Source organism: Porites lutea, chromosome 14, assembly GCF_958299795.1.
Source record: "Porites lutea chromosome 14, jaPorLute2.1, whole genome shotgun sequence".
Taxonomy (NCBI): domain Eukaryota; kingdom Metazoa; phylum Cnidaria; class Anthozoa; order Scleractinia; family Poritidae; genus Porites; species Porites lutea.
Window position 1 is genome coordinate 4,136,915 of NC_133214.1, and position 17,011 is coordinate 4,153,925.

At 40.1% G+C, this 17,011-nt stretch overlaps 1 protein-coding gene across 1 annotated transcript; it reads left to right on the top strand.

Annotated features, from left to right (window-relative positions):
- Positions 1-1,557: 1,557 nt before the first annotated feature.
- On the top strand, positions 1,558-16,602 carry LOC140923886 (uncharacterized). The gene is made up of 7 exons (XM_073373904.1): positions 1,558-1,712; positions 8,309-8,368; positions 9,703-9,746; positions 11,875-12,160; positions 13,815-13,942; positions 14,980-15,026; positions 16,071-16,602. The coding sequence occupies exons 1-7, from the start codon at positions 1,601-1,603 to the stop codon at positions 16,183-16,185; spliced, it is 792 nt and encodes a 263-aa protein (XP_073230005.1). The 5' UTR covers positions 1,558-1,600; the 3' UTR covers positions 16,186-16,602.
- The last annotated feature ends 409 nt before the right edge of the window (positions 16,603-17,011 follow it).

The window sequence follows — 17,011 nt, forward strand, 5'->3', positions numbered from 1 at the left end:
AAAGCGTTTTATTGGCGGGGGGAGGGGTTGGTTACGCGTTAAAATCTTCGTGGTACATTCGGTGTGACCCTCTCCCTTCCCAAGACTTCTCATACAAAGCGAAGCTGGGAAAGAGGGATAGCCGAAAAAAGAGAAGAAATGATTAGCTTTCTCACAGCGCAATAGTTTCACTAATAACACCAATCGCACCACCCAACCACCCCTCCCCCTCCCGGCCTGTATGACAGCCAGTCTGAAGTCTGTTCGGCACGTTTGATTTCGACGTGTTCAGTAACCTGGGGGGAGGGGAGGGGGTGGGAGGTACTCAACAAAGTTTATCAGGGGAGGCTCCGCCCCGAGGTCCAACCCCTTACCCTTTTATATTCAATTTTTGACGGAAAAGGTACACCTTTCTTATATTGACAAACGGTACCCTGTTCACATACCTAGTTAGTAAACATACCTAATAAACCATTGTTAGTTTAGAACTTTTCATCCCTTTTAACTGCGTTAAATGCACTGTCTTAAAAATATGAATAAATCACAAAAATAGAACGTTTTCTCGGCTTTTTCACAGTCATGAAACGCATTCCTTAGCCCTGTTGGGCCTTTTTCAGACCGAACTGACAGATTCTCCACTCCTTTTATATTATACTTCAACTAGTGAAATCCTTACCCTTTCATATACCTGACACGCCTGAAAAAAAATACCCCTTTTGGACGGAGCCTTCCCGTATAGGCCATTTATAGGGATTACCCCCGGGTAAGTATCACAGATCACTGACCAAAGACTTTTAAATCATTTACCTTACACTGAAGCTAAATTAGGAAGGCAGAAGGATTTTAAAACTGTTTATTTTTATGGTAACAATGTTAAGAACTGTTAAGATTTATTCACGCAACAATTTGATGTTTTTTTCAGGCCACCGCCTTTGACCCGGCCTGGGATTCATGCCAAGCAAAAAGCTTGCACATTAATTTAATATGGTCAGTTCAGCAAACAATGTCCATTAATAGTGACAAATCAAATACAGATCTTCGTGCCAACGATAATTTACTCAGGGTATTCAGTAACACACGTCTCTGATTGTGTTTATGTTATAAAAAGCAAAGATTTGTTAAGATTCGTTTCCGCGACTGCTAGATTCCATTTCGAAGCTCTTTTTAATGCTGGTTTTAAGGAGAGCGATATCATAAAGCAAGTATTAGGCCTTGAGTTATTATTAAGTGCCAAACGTTTACAATGAGGTTGGTGTGGTAACTTCAACTTTTAATTTGTTGATGCCGACCGATAAGCTTGTCCTGTCTGAGACTGTCCAGAGCAGTGACAAATTAAGCCTTTTTCACTTCGCAATCTCAGCTTTCTTTTAGGAATAATAATCGAGAAAAACTGTTCCATTTACAAGACTCATGATGAAAGTGTCTCTCAATCAGGAAACCGACAGCCAGCTAAATCTAGCCTTCAGTTTGAAACATTTTTCCGCCTCCTCGAAAGGAGACTATTTTGAGCTTGTTTTGAAAAAAAAATCATTAACCCATTAGAACATTTTTTTTTCTTTTATGACTAAACGTGATCAGGAAACGTGACTTCTAGAAGTCAGGCTTTAAATACGTCTCTCGTATGGTTATCCGAGTTCTTTCTACCCTCCGCTCCAGTGAGAGTGAGTTGACCATGAATTTCACAGGCAAGGTGACGGTTGTGGGCGTTCTTCTGAGTTTCTGTTTCTTGAAAGGTATGTTACAGAGTAACTTTTCATGTTATCCCTTCACGAAAACGACTGTGTTTATTTATTAATGGAGTTTTATAAAACTGTCGAAAAGACGTAACTGCATATTTTCAAGTCAAAAGCACCTACTACTGCTCGGGAAACTTTTCTCCGCTTCACTTGGTGCAATGTTTCAAATTTTGCCATTTTTCACACATTACTCTTCTAGCCTCTTATACGAATCTTAGGCAGAACACTAAAGCATAGTAAAATAGATATCTTATTATCTTCCCAAAACAAGAACAAATTAAGGAATATATTTAAACTCCATCAGTATGGAACTCCATTGACGTAGGTATTCAATCTCCTTCCGCATTATACGGTTGAATTGTCCTTGTAATACAGAAAATGAAACACCTTTGTTTTTATCAATTACTACTGGTTTACTCTACGCCGCTTCTATTGTATACAAATTCTGTTTTGCAATAATTGCGAACGAGCGGCCTCAAGAAATTCGAGGCACAGCCTAATAAAGCGGCGTGCGCGAAAGTTCCAGGAAGTTCCAAGTTCTCGAATCGATGTAACGTAGATAGTGTAAGGTAACTTTTATGACGTAATGCAGAACAGAGAATGCATTGTTTTCGAGCGAACACGTGATACAGAACAGAGAATCCACGAGCCGTGTGCGTGTTTGTGAGTCCCGTGCTCATTCCGTCTTCAGCCAATCGTCGGGTGGATTCGTTTGCATCAAACGCGTATAGCTGTCGCATTTGCCCGCTGGAATTTTTTATTGCCTGCCGCTAAGAAAAAAATTACCCTGCAAGCAAAGGCCCTTCGATCTACCTAGATAAGTCTTCCGGACTTATCTAGGAAGATCGAAGGATCTTTGCTCTCAGGGTAAGAAAAAATATAACGCCGCCGAATTTATTGTGTCTTTGAAGCAAAGTAATTCGGAAGGCTTCATCGTCGCACCATAAATCTTTTTTTCCTGAAAAGTAGACTGCCTAAAACGAGTGCAAAAATCTGTGCCTGAATCGGTACGTTGAATATTCGCGGACTTTAATATGATTTTTCGAAGATTCTAGAGTGATTTTATGCATTGTTCAATTTTAGTTGTAACCATGCCCCCCCCCGGGCAGACCCCCGGGGATTTGCCTTTTTTTTTTTCTTTTTTGGAGGTCTATTCCCCACCCCCGGGCACGTAGAAAGAGACAATTCCCCACCCCCGAGCTCCTGACCGACCTCACATATGTTTTTTGCTACATCTACAAAGGCAAAACGACACGTTTTCACAACTTTTATGAATGTTTTCCTGAGTTTATTGAGAGAAGGATAATGGATGTCATAATGTAGCTAAAACATGAACAATAAATTTGAAAACGAAAACGAAGAAGAAAAACTCTTTACGAAAAGCGCCTCCTTGGTAGAACTTCATAAGAACACTGGACCGAATCTTTGTTTCTCCACATATATCAAAAGCCTTTTCATTTAAATTATCATTATTTAAAGCTAAGCTGAAGAAATATTTCTGTCCTTCCTTTCCAGAAACTAAAATCCACTGGAGAACGCATCATACGCACATTCGTTTCAAATTTTAAAACATCTCTTTAAATACAGACTTTCATTTTGATAAGTTACTCCAACCAACCACTCTCCGACAAATTCCTGCGTTTTTCCTTAAAAATACGTAGTCTTGTGGTCCGCAGCCAAGGTGTAAACCGCGCGAGAAATAACACGCACTTCGCAAAATCAAAGAGAAGATATTTTTTATTTGCCCCACTCCTCTACACACGGGACAGGACCGCTTTAAACAATTCCCCACCCCTGGGGAAAGTTAAATCGCTCTAAGTTCGCTTATAAGACCACTAAATTTGACGCAAAATGACCTGTGCGCAACTTCAGACAAAAACACAAATTTCGATATCGAAAATATGCTGTGTAAAAGTCGGGATTTCAAATTCTTTATGCAGTAGAACAGTTAAGTTCACTATTTTCAAGGTAATTTTCGCTTATGTAATCGAATTGAGTTCAAACTATTTTTCGTAAATGACGGTAATTCATGACATTTCTAAACAAATTGAACAGTGCGCACGTATACTGTAGAGCGATTTAACTTGACCCTTGAAACAGTTAATAACAGCTAGTATAAAATAGCTACAAATAAACAAAAGAAGACAATGGAATTAGTGCATGATAGTACGTAGTATTCTACTACCTATTTCACGACTTATTTTAAGTAGTATCACTCCAGGTAAAATCTTTGCTCGTTGGCACTGAGCGTTAGCTGTAACTAGTTAATTAGTGTTGCCAAGTGTTGATTATATTGGTACCTCTGGTAGTCTCTGTTCATTACCATTTTCCTGTGCGTGTGTGTGTCTTTCTGTTTGGGTGCCCGACCTTAACGAGCAGCTTAGCGCTTGGCATTATTATTGTAAGGATATTTCGGGTAGGCAGAAGTTCCCAGAATTCTGTAATTTATCAATTAAATCATTGTGAAGGGGTAAAGAAAAGTTAAGTTGTGGCTGTTGTTGAAATCTGGTTTTCAAAACCAATTTTATAATGTGCGTTAAGCTTGCAGATGAGCCCAAAGGCGCGCCTGTGTCAAACCCATGCACTATATGTGAGCACTTATTAAAAGTTAACACGACTGGCAATTTTGCGTAACTAAATGATTCACAGGGTTTCGATAGGGTTCAAATGGGAGTAGCTTTATTTCGAAGAAAATTCGCCTTATCGGAGCTTATTGTGAAGAAACTAAAGTGAAATTCACTTACTTTATTGCTGTATGTTGAGTTCGTTTTGAAGCGCTTTGGGCTAGTTTTGCGGTCCTGTCTTCACCTTCATTGAAAAAGACTAAATGTTTGGACGCGCCGATCAGTCTGAAAACCAGCCCAGCAAAACGTCACTGGAGCAGAAAATACAGGATAGGCAGTTGTATGCCATTTCATTTATTCACATTGAGTTCCGATAAGGTGAAATAAAACCGTTTTCAATGGTTTCGTTACCCAGTATTGCCATGGTTTAAGCTTCACTTTGAGGTGGTAACCTTCCGGAAAATTCTAACTAACATTAAAAACGAAACGTTGGTACAGAATTGTCTTTACCCGCCTTTGGAATCCGGGTTAGGCCACACAGAAGTCGGTTAAGAATGGCTAAAAATGACACCGGTTCCCCTCTGATGAATATTCGGGTCTTTGAAAGTTAGTCATGATTTCGTGCCATTACAGTGCCGGGTTAATTTCCTAAATTAGTTCTACTTGGCACTTGGACATTTTCCTGAAGCCAAATCAGATTTGAAACATATCTCAGATTTCAGACTTTGTTATTTTTTGCACTATTTCAATAGGTTACTACAAAAATTACAATACATTACAGAACTAGGAAAAATTATACAACAAATTACATAAATCATCAAAGGTGAAATGTGTGCGGTGACCAATGCCTTAGGAGCTTTGGCTTTCGAGTTGGTCACTATCACGTGTAACTAACTGCTGTATACATTTACATAAAACTACAAGTAACATATAACGGAGAAAGCAAACTTATAACTGCACCAAGTCTTACTTACAATTTTAAATAAATACAATAGAAATGATTATTGATAGTGATGACAGAGAAATCAAATTACTCATTGGGTATTGAAAAGGTACAGTTTGTATTGCTCATTGAAGTTATTGTAAGGGACCTGTTTGTAATTTAGAGGGAATGTTTTCTAATATTTTGAATCCAACAAAAGCAAAAGCGACAGCTCTATAATTATTGCTTACCAATGGCCGATGAAAATTAAGCTTGGATAGGTCTGAATACTAATCTGGTGTTGCAACAATGAACCTCAGAGGCTAGGTATCTTGATTTAATAAAGAACTTTTAAGGGGACTACGATACAGCTGTTTTACAGTGGTTTTAGGTCAGTTTAGTCTGTGGCTTAACTCATATATATCAAGATATCAAACAAATTTAGTAATTTTGTGGTAATTTTTGCAGCCACAGTCTTAAAACTCAAAGGCTAGTATCATTAAACACAGCGTTGTTGAAATTCATCTACGTGAATATCCTACGTAAAACGGGCTTAGTGATTCGATTAAACATCGTTTTTACTGTGCAAAAAGATTACTTAATCGATGATTTAATCATTTGTCGGGAGAAAAAATCTCTCCCCTAGAATTTTCATTTTTACCTGCTCAAACGGGCCTCGCTCCAGCAAGCCGTTCAACAAGTTATGCGATAGTTAATGACTACGTACTCAGAATCAACAATTTACCCGAATACGGAGCGAATTATCTGTCAATCCCCAGAGGCAACTCAACAGAGCTTCGAACGGAAGACTTTTCAAGTGCCCTATTAAAGGCTGTTAGATCCCTGTCGATTCTCTTAACGTACGTGTGAATGAGAGCGCCACCATTTCAGCGTATTATAGACACAAGCGTTCGCTTCCACAGTTCCTGATTTCCAACCACAGCCGTAGAAAACTGGAGACATCTCTCCAAAGGAGTCAATGTAGCGAACTAGAAAATTTTCGTTGATCCATCGAAAGTCCTTTTCACCTGGCGAATTACAGTGGTACTTCCTTACACCAAATAGTAGTGCTCTCTTTAGTAAATTTCTCTTGATACCGGGAAAAGAGTATCGTTTTTGGTACAAAACAAGGCAAGTAGCTAGCATCCTCGTATCCGCGAATTTTAGACAGCTTCCGAATTCAAATTCCAAACCGAAAGCTACCTCTCTTCCGTTACTAAGGAATGTTTTCGTTAAAGAACGATTGTGTGGTATTGACTTTCCAACTCTAATCTTTCCAACTCTAACTAGCACGTACTGCAAAAAGGTTATTGTATAATGTTACATAATGAAATTACTTATACGCGTGACTTGGCATAATTTTGACCTCATGCGCACATGGTCTTAGTCCAATTATTCATCTGATTCATACTTCAAAACGAGAAATAAAACAAAAAAAAAATGTATTATTCATTGCTGAACTTACATTTCAATTTATTGAAATTGGTCTATTCTTGACTTCTTTCGAGCTATTTTGTATTTTTTTTTTATTCTGACCTTTAAAACGCAGAGAAACATAAGAAAACTTGTGTTATGGTTAGGGTTAGTCTTTACCTGTAATACTAAGCATTGTATTATAATTATTGTCTATTTGATTAAATCATATCACTGCTTTTTTCACTTAGCGGAAAAATACACAATGGGGATGATAAAGGTTGATTGATGGGAAAATCTACACAATACGTACTAAATGGGTTCTTAAATTCGCATTTAAGACTGATTTCTGTTCAGTGTACTCGACTACATTATTACTAGGGACGAAAAGATTACAGTTCAACAGCACTCACGCATGAAAGCATTGGGGATGATGGTAGTTATATTTGGTTCCTTGGTGAGAAGTGAATGTAAAGAAAACAAGAACAAAATGTTTTTTTCAAAAAAACAAAACTGAATGCGTGGCTGCCAATACGGCAAAGGGCTGATTTTTTTGGGGCCAATATTGTTGGATAATAACATGACTAAGATTTATTAGCCTTTACCAGTAATACTAAGCTGATAAACGGTACTTTAAGCAGCCTCTGATTAGCAAGCTCGAACCAGCGTATCCTGTGCTATTCATCTCCAGGAACACTTATGGGATCCTGTCATCTCCTCTTGGGTAGCCTGTGTAGCAGGCGCCTATTGAAAGTAATTGCCTAAGAAAGAACAGGGCGTGCGACGGAGATACGCGAGGGGAGACCTGGCGTGTCTCGGCCGTCGCGACTCCCGTTCTTTCTCGCATCTTACTTCCAAGCGCCTGATACTGCTAGCTGTTCGGAGAAGCTAGGGTCACACACACCCATCCCCCGCGCCCCATCCCGATGAATAAGGAGCCTCAACAATGCGTGGATTTAATTATACCACAAAGTCATGGTTCTCACCTCAAGTGTCTCCTTGATAAGGACCACCTACTTTTTAGATCTCCATTATTTATCAACCGAAGGATTGATTACAACATTAGCAACGATATTGTGATAGTGTAGTCATTGCCCCCCCCCCGGTTGGGGGGGGGTGAGAGTGGCTACTCAACGTCAATACAACCACAAAGGAAGGGATCATATCTCACAAGAAGACTACTGAAAAACGGTTCAACATTTGTTATTGATCATATTTTACAAGCCAGATCACTTACTCAGGATCACTTGTAAACTCAGAGTAGGAAATCCCAATAAAGGCGCTAGGAAAAACATACGTAGTCTTAATTTGAGAAATAACAGAAGATTTCTCTTTCACGTTCACGTTTAAGTTCACGATTTCACGATTTCACGATTTCAGTATTTGCATAACGGACAGACTAGAAAAAAATTTTTTTTTTCTTTTTTTAGAGCAATTGCACAATGGCGATTTGATTAGGTGATTTTATGGGTGTACATTTTGGCGTAGTATAATTATTTGTATTCATTTGCAAAGTTTTCCCCATCCAGCTCTGGAATTGTAATTCAAAAGCTTGAATAAGCTATCTTTTTCTTTTGTCTTTCTTTCTCAAAACTGGATCATTTTCAGCTTCAAACACCCCCGGCGATTTTAGAATCTGCTCATTCTGCATATTCGGATTAAGAAGACAACTTCCTTTTTTTTTCATTTCACAGCTGGCTTATCTACCGGAAGCGCAGACTTGCGGCTTCGCTTGGAGCAGAATCGCAAAAGTTGTAAGTGAAATGTTCTTTAACCTGCTGGGTGATCTGTGGTGGGTCTGCTCAGGGATACCCATTTTTTAGTCATTCGAAAGATTGACGATTTTTTAGTTAGAGTGGAACCCAGCTCTACAGACACACGTATTTTACGGAAATTTTCGTTTGCCCCGACGAAAATTTCAAATACTTTCTTTAAAATTAACCCGCTTAAAACGGGCACCGCCGGATTAATACGGAGAACGGACACTTTTTACATTTCACTGGTTCTTTGCGCACTGTCTATGACTGAATTTCTTATCACTAAACTTGACGGAAATAGCGGGTGAACTCGCCACAAAAGTTTTTATTTTTAGTTCAGCTGGCGTCAGTACAAAGTTAAGTCATGCATTCCACTGTCGTGTTTCAACAAGAATACTTAAAAAAGGTAATTTTAATCAGAAAATGTTCGAGACTATGATAATTGATCGTGAGGTTTCTTTAGGATAAACTTGTTACAGTTACAGTTAAGAAATTTAAAAACAGCGTTTAAAAAACTTTTTCTCGTAAAAATGTCTGCTTTAGCTAGTCTTTACATCGACAAAACATTTGCCCGAGAAGTTTTTTTTTTTGCCCTTGAGGGCCCGCTTAATACGAACACCCGGATAACGCGGACACCATGGCATGTTCTCTTTAATTGGTGTCCATATTCACCCCGTGGGGTTCCACTGTAATCCAGCCAGACCAACCAAATGTTCGCAGAGATACTCTCTCTTATACCGAGGTCTCGCTGGGTATTCCAATAAAAATAGCAATAATGATAATAATAATAATAATAATAATAATAATAATAATAATAAAATAGTAAGCGCAGAGTGCAAATTACCCTTGATAATCAAACAATGCATTGATGATCTTGCTCCTTTCTGCTTATTCCTGGAAACTTGTAATAACTGTCATTGGGCATGTCTATTAGAAAGGGGGCGTTTATTAGAGACCGGCCTCTAATACAAACTTAACATCGTAGCAGGGCGTTTATTGAACAAGAGGCGTTTTTGTTAAGAATGGGCGTCAATTTTGATTGTGTATTTGTATCCTGGGGCGGGGACTCCGCATATGAAAGGGGTGGGGATGCTCGTCGTCCCTAAAGAGACTTTTACGGCTAAATATAATGGTGTTTTGCCCAGAACACCCTAAGCAAGACCAAAATCCGAAACTCACACCTCCAAGCGAGACGACGAGCATCCCCACCCCTTTCATATGCGGAGTCCCCCCCCCCCGAGATTTGTATACTCTTGGTTGTAATTCAACGCTACTGATATACGAACTGCAAGCTTGAAATGTTTTAAGTGAATTTCTCGCTTTCCTTTCAGATAAAGAAATTACCTGTGATGTGGCTAAATGTGGCAGCCGAAAGGTACTGATGTACATGCCCTCTGTCACCTGGCAGCATTTACGTTAATAAACTCGCTGATAGCCTATTCCCTGGTTAAATCAGTTGGTTAGAACAGCTTTCTATTAAATTGAAGGTTATAAACCCCGTACACAAACTATTACTTAAACCGATGTTATGCAAGAGACGTAAGGGAATTAAAGAACCAATCAAGACAGTCAAAGCATCAGGGACGTAGCGCTAGAGTTTGAAGGTACGGCGTACGGCGCTGCCGACATCTAGGTCTGCAGGATATTATCCTTAATTATAAAATAACTAAAATAGTACGCGCGCTCTGATTGGCCGAGAGGCGTTTTTGCATGAGAGTATGTAAACATGGTTGTGACGTCAAGATGTTTTGCTTTTCGCGCGCTAATCACGCAAGCACTAATTTGAAAAAGGTTTTGAGTTGAAAACCTCGACAAGTTTACTTTATTTACCCATTTCCTGGTCGGCTGAAACTTGAAAAATCTTTAGAAACATGCTTTGTCAATTTTTTTTTCGCTTGAGCTGACATTTTAAGCGAGAAAAACCGGTATTTTGGAAAGCATCTTTTTTGCAAAACAAGGACTGATTACGCGTACAAGCTTCGTTTACAAGACTTCACGACTGGTAAGAATTTGTCTTTTAATCATTGCTCTAAACAAGAGAGTTTTGCTTTTTTCTCGGGAAAGTTATTTTATAAAAGCAATAGAAAACGTTTTCTATTGCTTAAATAAATGCGAAGGAAAATAAGTTTGCGCCCCTTGTAGACAGACAGTATGATTATAAAAATAAATTTACATTTTGGCCCACGGAATACTGAATGACAGAAACAAATAATTGAAATGAACATAAAAGGGGTAAGAATCCAAAATGCTCCGAGGCAAACCAGTTGGCTATTTCGGGCGTCAGGCCGTGGGGTAGAACTACAAAGTACCGAAAACAAATTCACCAGCTATCGGTTAAGATGGGGATCGAATTAGGGACCTCCGGATTTTAATTCCAGCGCTCTAAGACCTCTAACCGCTTGTCCACGCTGCCTCCCTTTTAGTGGCCTGTTCCCGGGTGGGGCGGGGGGGATTTAGGAATTTTTGGGTGGGGATGTACGGCTGAGACCCTAGAACCCTTAACCTATACCATAACTAGTTTAGCTGAATTTTGCTACCCTATACTGGACTAAACTCCCCAACTCCTGGTTTCCTTAATCTAGACTAAAATTTCAACCAACTGATCAGTTTCCTGGAAAATGATACCCTATTCTAGACCCAAACTCCCTGATTTATATACCCTATCCCGGAGTGAACTGCTTGAAAACCATACCCTTCGCAGCGGCACATATCCGATAGCCCATATATAGCAGTACCCGCTCCCGCCCCCTCCGGGAGCCTGTTCCAGGCGTTCAGATATTAAAATACAGTCAACTCTCTCGTAAGCGACCACCCTTGGTGCTCGAAAAAGTGGTCGCTTGCAGTAGGTGGTCGTCTACGGGAAAATTCAAGAAAATAAGCTCAAAATTAACTGATTTACGTAATTACATAAAGTTATTACCTTACAAGCTAAAACTTAAGCAAATAGACAACTGGCGATAATGTTTCACATTGAATAGCGCTTGGAACGGTTGAAACTTTGTACGTAATATTTTGCATCAAAGTTACAAAACACCCTTTTGCCTACAGATAACTGTAACCCCTGCAGCAGATAATAGCAGATAATTGTAACTGTTGGGAGTCAGCTGCTAAAATCTGTCAGCACACTTGGTCGCGCTGTCACATACTGAACTTTTGTGACATTCGAGCAATGGTTTTCTTACAATCATACGTGATCATACCGGGTGGTCGCTTATAACAAACGAATATGTCACATTTCCACCCTAAAAAGTGGTCGCGGTCGCTTAAGAAATTAAAGTATATAGTAGTGATCGCTTTCGAGAGAGTTTTTGAAACAGTATTTGACTGAGAAACAAAACGGTTGGTGGCTTTCTGGAGATGGTCGCTCACGAGAAGTGGTCGCTTTGAGAGAGTCCCGGGAGAGAGTTCACTGTAGTTGGGAGCGACGCAAAGTAACGAAAGAACTGAAAGTAAGGAAAAATGCCAATTATCATTTTTGTTTTGGTTGGATTTTAACACAACAGGAGTCAAGAAATATCTCCAATGTACCGGCCAGGATAACGTGCATTCCTCATAGCATCACTGAGGAGCGTCACTTGATTTCTGATTTTTACGTGAAACCGATAGAAACCATTCAGAGTTGTCAGGAAGTGACGTCTGGCTGTCAGCGGTTTCCGCGCATGTACACCTACTACCCTCACACTACGTTCAACAGGACCATTGATGTTGGCGTTTGCGCTGGAAGCTGCGGAAACCAACTGTCTTGCAGGCCAGTTTGGACCAATCAGAAGGCCATTGTTACTCCCAATGGTAAGTGACCTTTATCAGTTAATTGACCACGATAAGGCAATTGCATTAACTCGCACACTTCCCCAACCTCGTTGCTGGGGGTTCCACCTACCCCTGCCCTACTGAAGCTAACATTAACACTTACTTCTCACTTAGGACAAAATGATGGGTTAGGGGAGGGGGAGGTGGGCAGTCTCCCAGAAACCTAAATTTATCCAGCACTTCTTTAGCTAGGGACTTACAGATGGAGTTAATTAAACAATTAAAACGTTATTTTTAAGAAAATTATTCGGGGGGTGAACTTAGATTTCATGAAATTTATTTTATCAGTAAAGGCTTTTTTCTTCAATTCTCCATTCGGGTAAGAACTGGTGGAGGACATGGAGGCGGTAGTGAAGAGGATGGGGGAAGGGGGGGGGGGGGGTTGAGACTCTCAAATGTAATAGCCCATGCAATGTTTCAACATGATTTGGGGTGTTAGAAAATGTAGGAGTGTAGAACATATTCCGGATCAAAGAACTCAGCCCATCCTTATCGTAAACTAACATGAGAAAATGTGGGGAAAGATAGTTCGAGAGAATAAAGAGTAACGTAATGTAACGCCAGTTACGATAACCTGGGTACCGTAACATAAGGCACCGTAATGTAAAATACTGTAAAAAAACGTAAGGTAACGAAGGGTAAAGTAAAGTAAGCTGCCGTATAACGTAAGGTACCGTAACGTAAGCTACCATAACTGAAGTTAACTTAAGGTGAAATAAGGCTTTCGTAGTTAAGTCATGTAAAACTAAGTCACTTAACGTAAGCTAACATAAAACGAGGGTTTAAGTAAGGAGGGATAACGTTTCACAATGATAACGTGACGTAAAGTAAAGTATAGAAAGTAACGTAGCATGCCGCGCGGTAGGTTAACAAAGGGTAAAGTAAAATAAAATAAAATGAAGAAAGGTGAAGAGCTAGTGTATTCACTGATATGATGTGCTCTCTGAGTATTCTTAATCAGTTTGATTTTAGTAGTTTGCATTTGCAGTAAGAATATACTTTTATGTGATGTTTTGCCGTGTAAATAAAAAAAGAAGAAAAAGGGCAGTTCAAAAGTAGGGTAACGTTTCGTGATAAAACGTAAGGTTAGGCAAAGTAAGGTGAACTAACCTACCGTGAAGTAAGATACAGTAGTAAAACAGCGCTACCTAAGGTAAAATAAGTTAACTTTGGATATAGTAACGTATAGGATTAGGTAACGTAACCAAACGTGACGAAACTAACTTAACGAAAGATAAAGTAACGTGGGGTTACGCGAGTAATGTAAGGCAGGATCACTGAGTAATGTCACTTAGTAATGTTGACTTAAGTTAACGCAAGAAACAAAGGGCTAGATGGATAAAGAAGCACCAGTTAAAGTAAAGTGATTAAGCGTAACTTACTGTCATCAAATTAAGGTACGCAACAGAAGGAAAGGGAGGATGAGTTAGAAAAAGCACAAGATGGAAGGTAACTTTAAAAGTTGACTCAACGTAACGAAACTCAACGCACGTAACAAAACTAACGTGAGGTAAGGTCAGGTAAAGTAGCATAAAGGAGGGTAACAAATCGTAACACAACAAATCGAAACAATTCAACGAGACCTGGCGCCAAGCTACTAAAACGTAAGGTTGTAACGGTTTTTTTCCTGCAGGCGAAAGGCTTATTCCAGTAATTAAGAGTTGCTCTTGTGTGAAACCGTCTTGCTACCGAGTGGCAAAATACGAGGCGTTTGCTGAACTGTACACTGACGATCAAGGAAAAAATGCCACTAGAACTAAGGTGTGTTGCCAGTTATAGCAATACTTGACTGTTTATTACAGTGGAACAGCAGTGGTGGATCCAAGACTTTCAGATAAGGGGAGGGGGGGCGGTCATCCAGACCCTGAGATAAGTGGGGAGGAGCGGTGACAAAAAATTTTTTCAGCCCTTTGGGCCACAGTTTGGTCTAGAAATAAATGGGCGGAGGCCAGGCCCCCCGGGCCCCCCGTGCCGCTGCCCTGGATCCGCTACTGAACAGTCTGTTTGGGGGACACGCCCGAGACCGAGACAAGTGTGCCCTGGATGGAGGTTGGGCTGGGGTTTGTTAAAAATTAACAAACAGTCCAGTTTGTGGAAAGCTGACATCATTGTGACTAGCTTACATGTTATCTAGCCTCTTTGTGGCCAGTCATATTTTGCGTGTCCCCTGATTGAATGGAAGTTAAACTTGAGTTTCAGACCCAGAAAAAGTGCCCTTTTTCCCGAATAGAGTTGTCCCTTCAATAGAGGTAACAGTTACAAATATTATGTGAACTTTTTTCCGGGACCAAATTTAGTGTCCCCTGAATGGAGGTGTCCCTTGAAGAGAGGTGTCCCAAAGGTTCAAAAAAATGCATAAAACTGAATGAGGCGAATAATCGGTGTTTATAATAACAATTTTTCTCGGTTGTTCAGTTTCGATCTTTTAACGCGCAGCTCGGTAAAAAAACAAGGGCAAAATTGGCGAAAAAGAGACAAAAAGACAAACAAACGACTTTGGGTAAGCGATATTTGTTGAAGAAATGGTCTTCGTGATTTTGTCAAGAAATCGCATATTTTTCCCTTTACAAATCCGTATATTTTCGCTATTACGCCATTTTATCGCGACACTCAAATTACATGACATTAAAATGTTTAATAGACTCATACAGATTGGGTTACCTGTGCCCCAATGCCTATCGCCAACCTTCGTCCGACGAGAGTACGAGATTTAACGAGTTTTCGTCTCGTCTCGTCGGACAAAGGCTGACAATACTCGTAAGATGGAAGAGACTAAACTATTACTAACTTCATTTCAGTTGGTTGACATGGGTCATTGTGAAAGCGAGAGCATGTGTCCATTTTCGTAAGTACAAATTCATTTCTTCCCGTGCTCTAAATAGGTGGTATAGCCTGCAAACATGCCCTACCCATATCTCTATTATGTCTTTCGGGGCGATGGTTTTTACGGTAGGCTGCGAGAAGTCTCTTATTTTTCTTTGCAAAGTTACTGCACGCAAAACCTAAGCACGCGAGCGGCGAAGCAGCTTGCAGCGAGAAACGTGGGCGTGAGCCCGAGAAGAAAAAGTAAGAGACCGTCTTTTCTCGTCTTGTCTCGATACCTATATGATAACTTCGTGGTTTGCAATTGCGCTGGATGAGATCAAGAACTAGGCGGATTTTAAGAGAAAAGGCGGACTGCAAGCAGTCTATTTTTACGGTTGACGGTTACCATTTTGAGAGCGTCGAGCCTGCGAGCGAGCTGTCCTGATGTTGAATTCACCATTTTTACATAGACCATAATGCACCTTGTCTACCCCCCATAACTTTGCATAACCATTGTCTTCAATTTCTCTTGAGACGACTGAATTATCCAGGAAAAATGGTGACTGGCCGATGAAGTAAGCCGCGAGAACACGCGAGAGTGTTTCTTTTAGCGTACCACTCGCGCGTTACTTCTCGCGACATCTTCCCAACTGAGTACTTGCTCGCGGGCTTCACGGCTTCTTTCCGTGGTTAAAAGAATTCTTTACAGGTCAAAAATTAACTTTCGTTTCTTTAGAGCAAATTTATGGTCCTAAGTCGCTTTTAATAGGACCATGGGGTGTAGCCACTTCCAGAGGTTTCAGAACGACATCTTACTAAGTAATTCTCATGTCATGTGCCGTTTCGCCAATTTATACTTTGCCGCATTCGGAAAAATAGGAAAAAAGCGAAGTTTTGTTGCAGACGGTGCTCTGTTCATGCGCAGTTTTGCCTCTGTCTTCAGGCTACGGTGGTGACCCCGTGTTAATTTTCTACAGAAGTTAAAAAATGAATGCCGATTGCCTGACTAACAGAGAGCTGACTAATTACGGTATTTTTTTCTCAAAGAATGCTTATTATTTGTATGGTTTATTTTCTCCTGTAGGAAAAGAGGTCTGCCTACATCGTGCGGTTTCCAGCTCAAGTATATTTCTATTCTTTCAGCTGCAGGAAGCTACACCACTGTTGCTCCTGTGAAGCGTTGCACTTGCGGAGATTAAAGCGAGTTTTCCAGTTAAGTTATAAAATAGTTTCTACTAAAGAGACATTGTCGTCTGGGAATTAAACAGTAGGAAAAAAGAAAGTATCTGAAACTCTAGACTGCATGCGTAGTAGCTGCTAATTTTTTTAAAAAGCGACAACACAGGCTAATGTTATAGGAGACATCAGTCTTTATAAGCGTTATTGTTTTGTTATTCAAATTTTGTAACGATTTTTGACAAAGGAATCTTTTGTTTAAGGAAACCAATGCGCTTCTGGTTGGCGCATTAACAATAGGTGACGTCGCGATTTTAGTTTTAGCATTTTATAAAAACACTGCCTAGCAATAAAAGGGACGTTCCTTACCTGTGCAATTGTAGAATAATTCATGTGTGATTTAGTATCATTTTAAATAAAATCGCTTCTTTTTGTTGTTAGTTGTTGTTAAGTTGTTCACGTAAACGCAAAAAAAAAAAAAAAAACACAAATCCGCCCAACAGTGCGCGTGCTGTTATTGACCCCCTAGATGTCACATGACATTTAAAATGGAATTCTTTCCCGCTAATCTCTCTGCAGGTGACCGAGTAAGTGACGTTACGAGAGTTGTGACGGCGTCAGAGGGTAACCTCGCGCCGGAGCCGAGTTGCAATCAGAAGCGCGGAGCGTTTCGATCTAGTGAAATCAAATCAAATTTTGCTCTTCTCCTTGTGATCCAGTCGCCAACAGTCTAGCAGAAAATACTGTCAAAGTCACAAGCAGGAGCTATTAACACCTAAATAGTCCTCATCTCTTTCAGCTTACGGCTTAAGTTCGCCACTTTAGAAAGGAGAAGGGGACTTTTAGCCC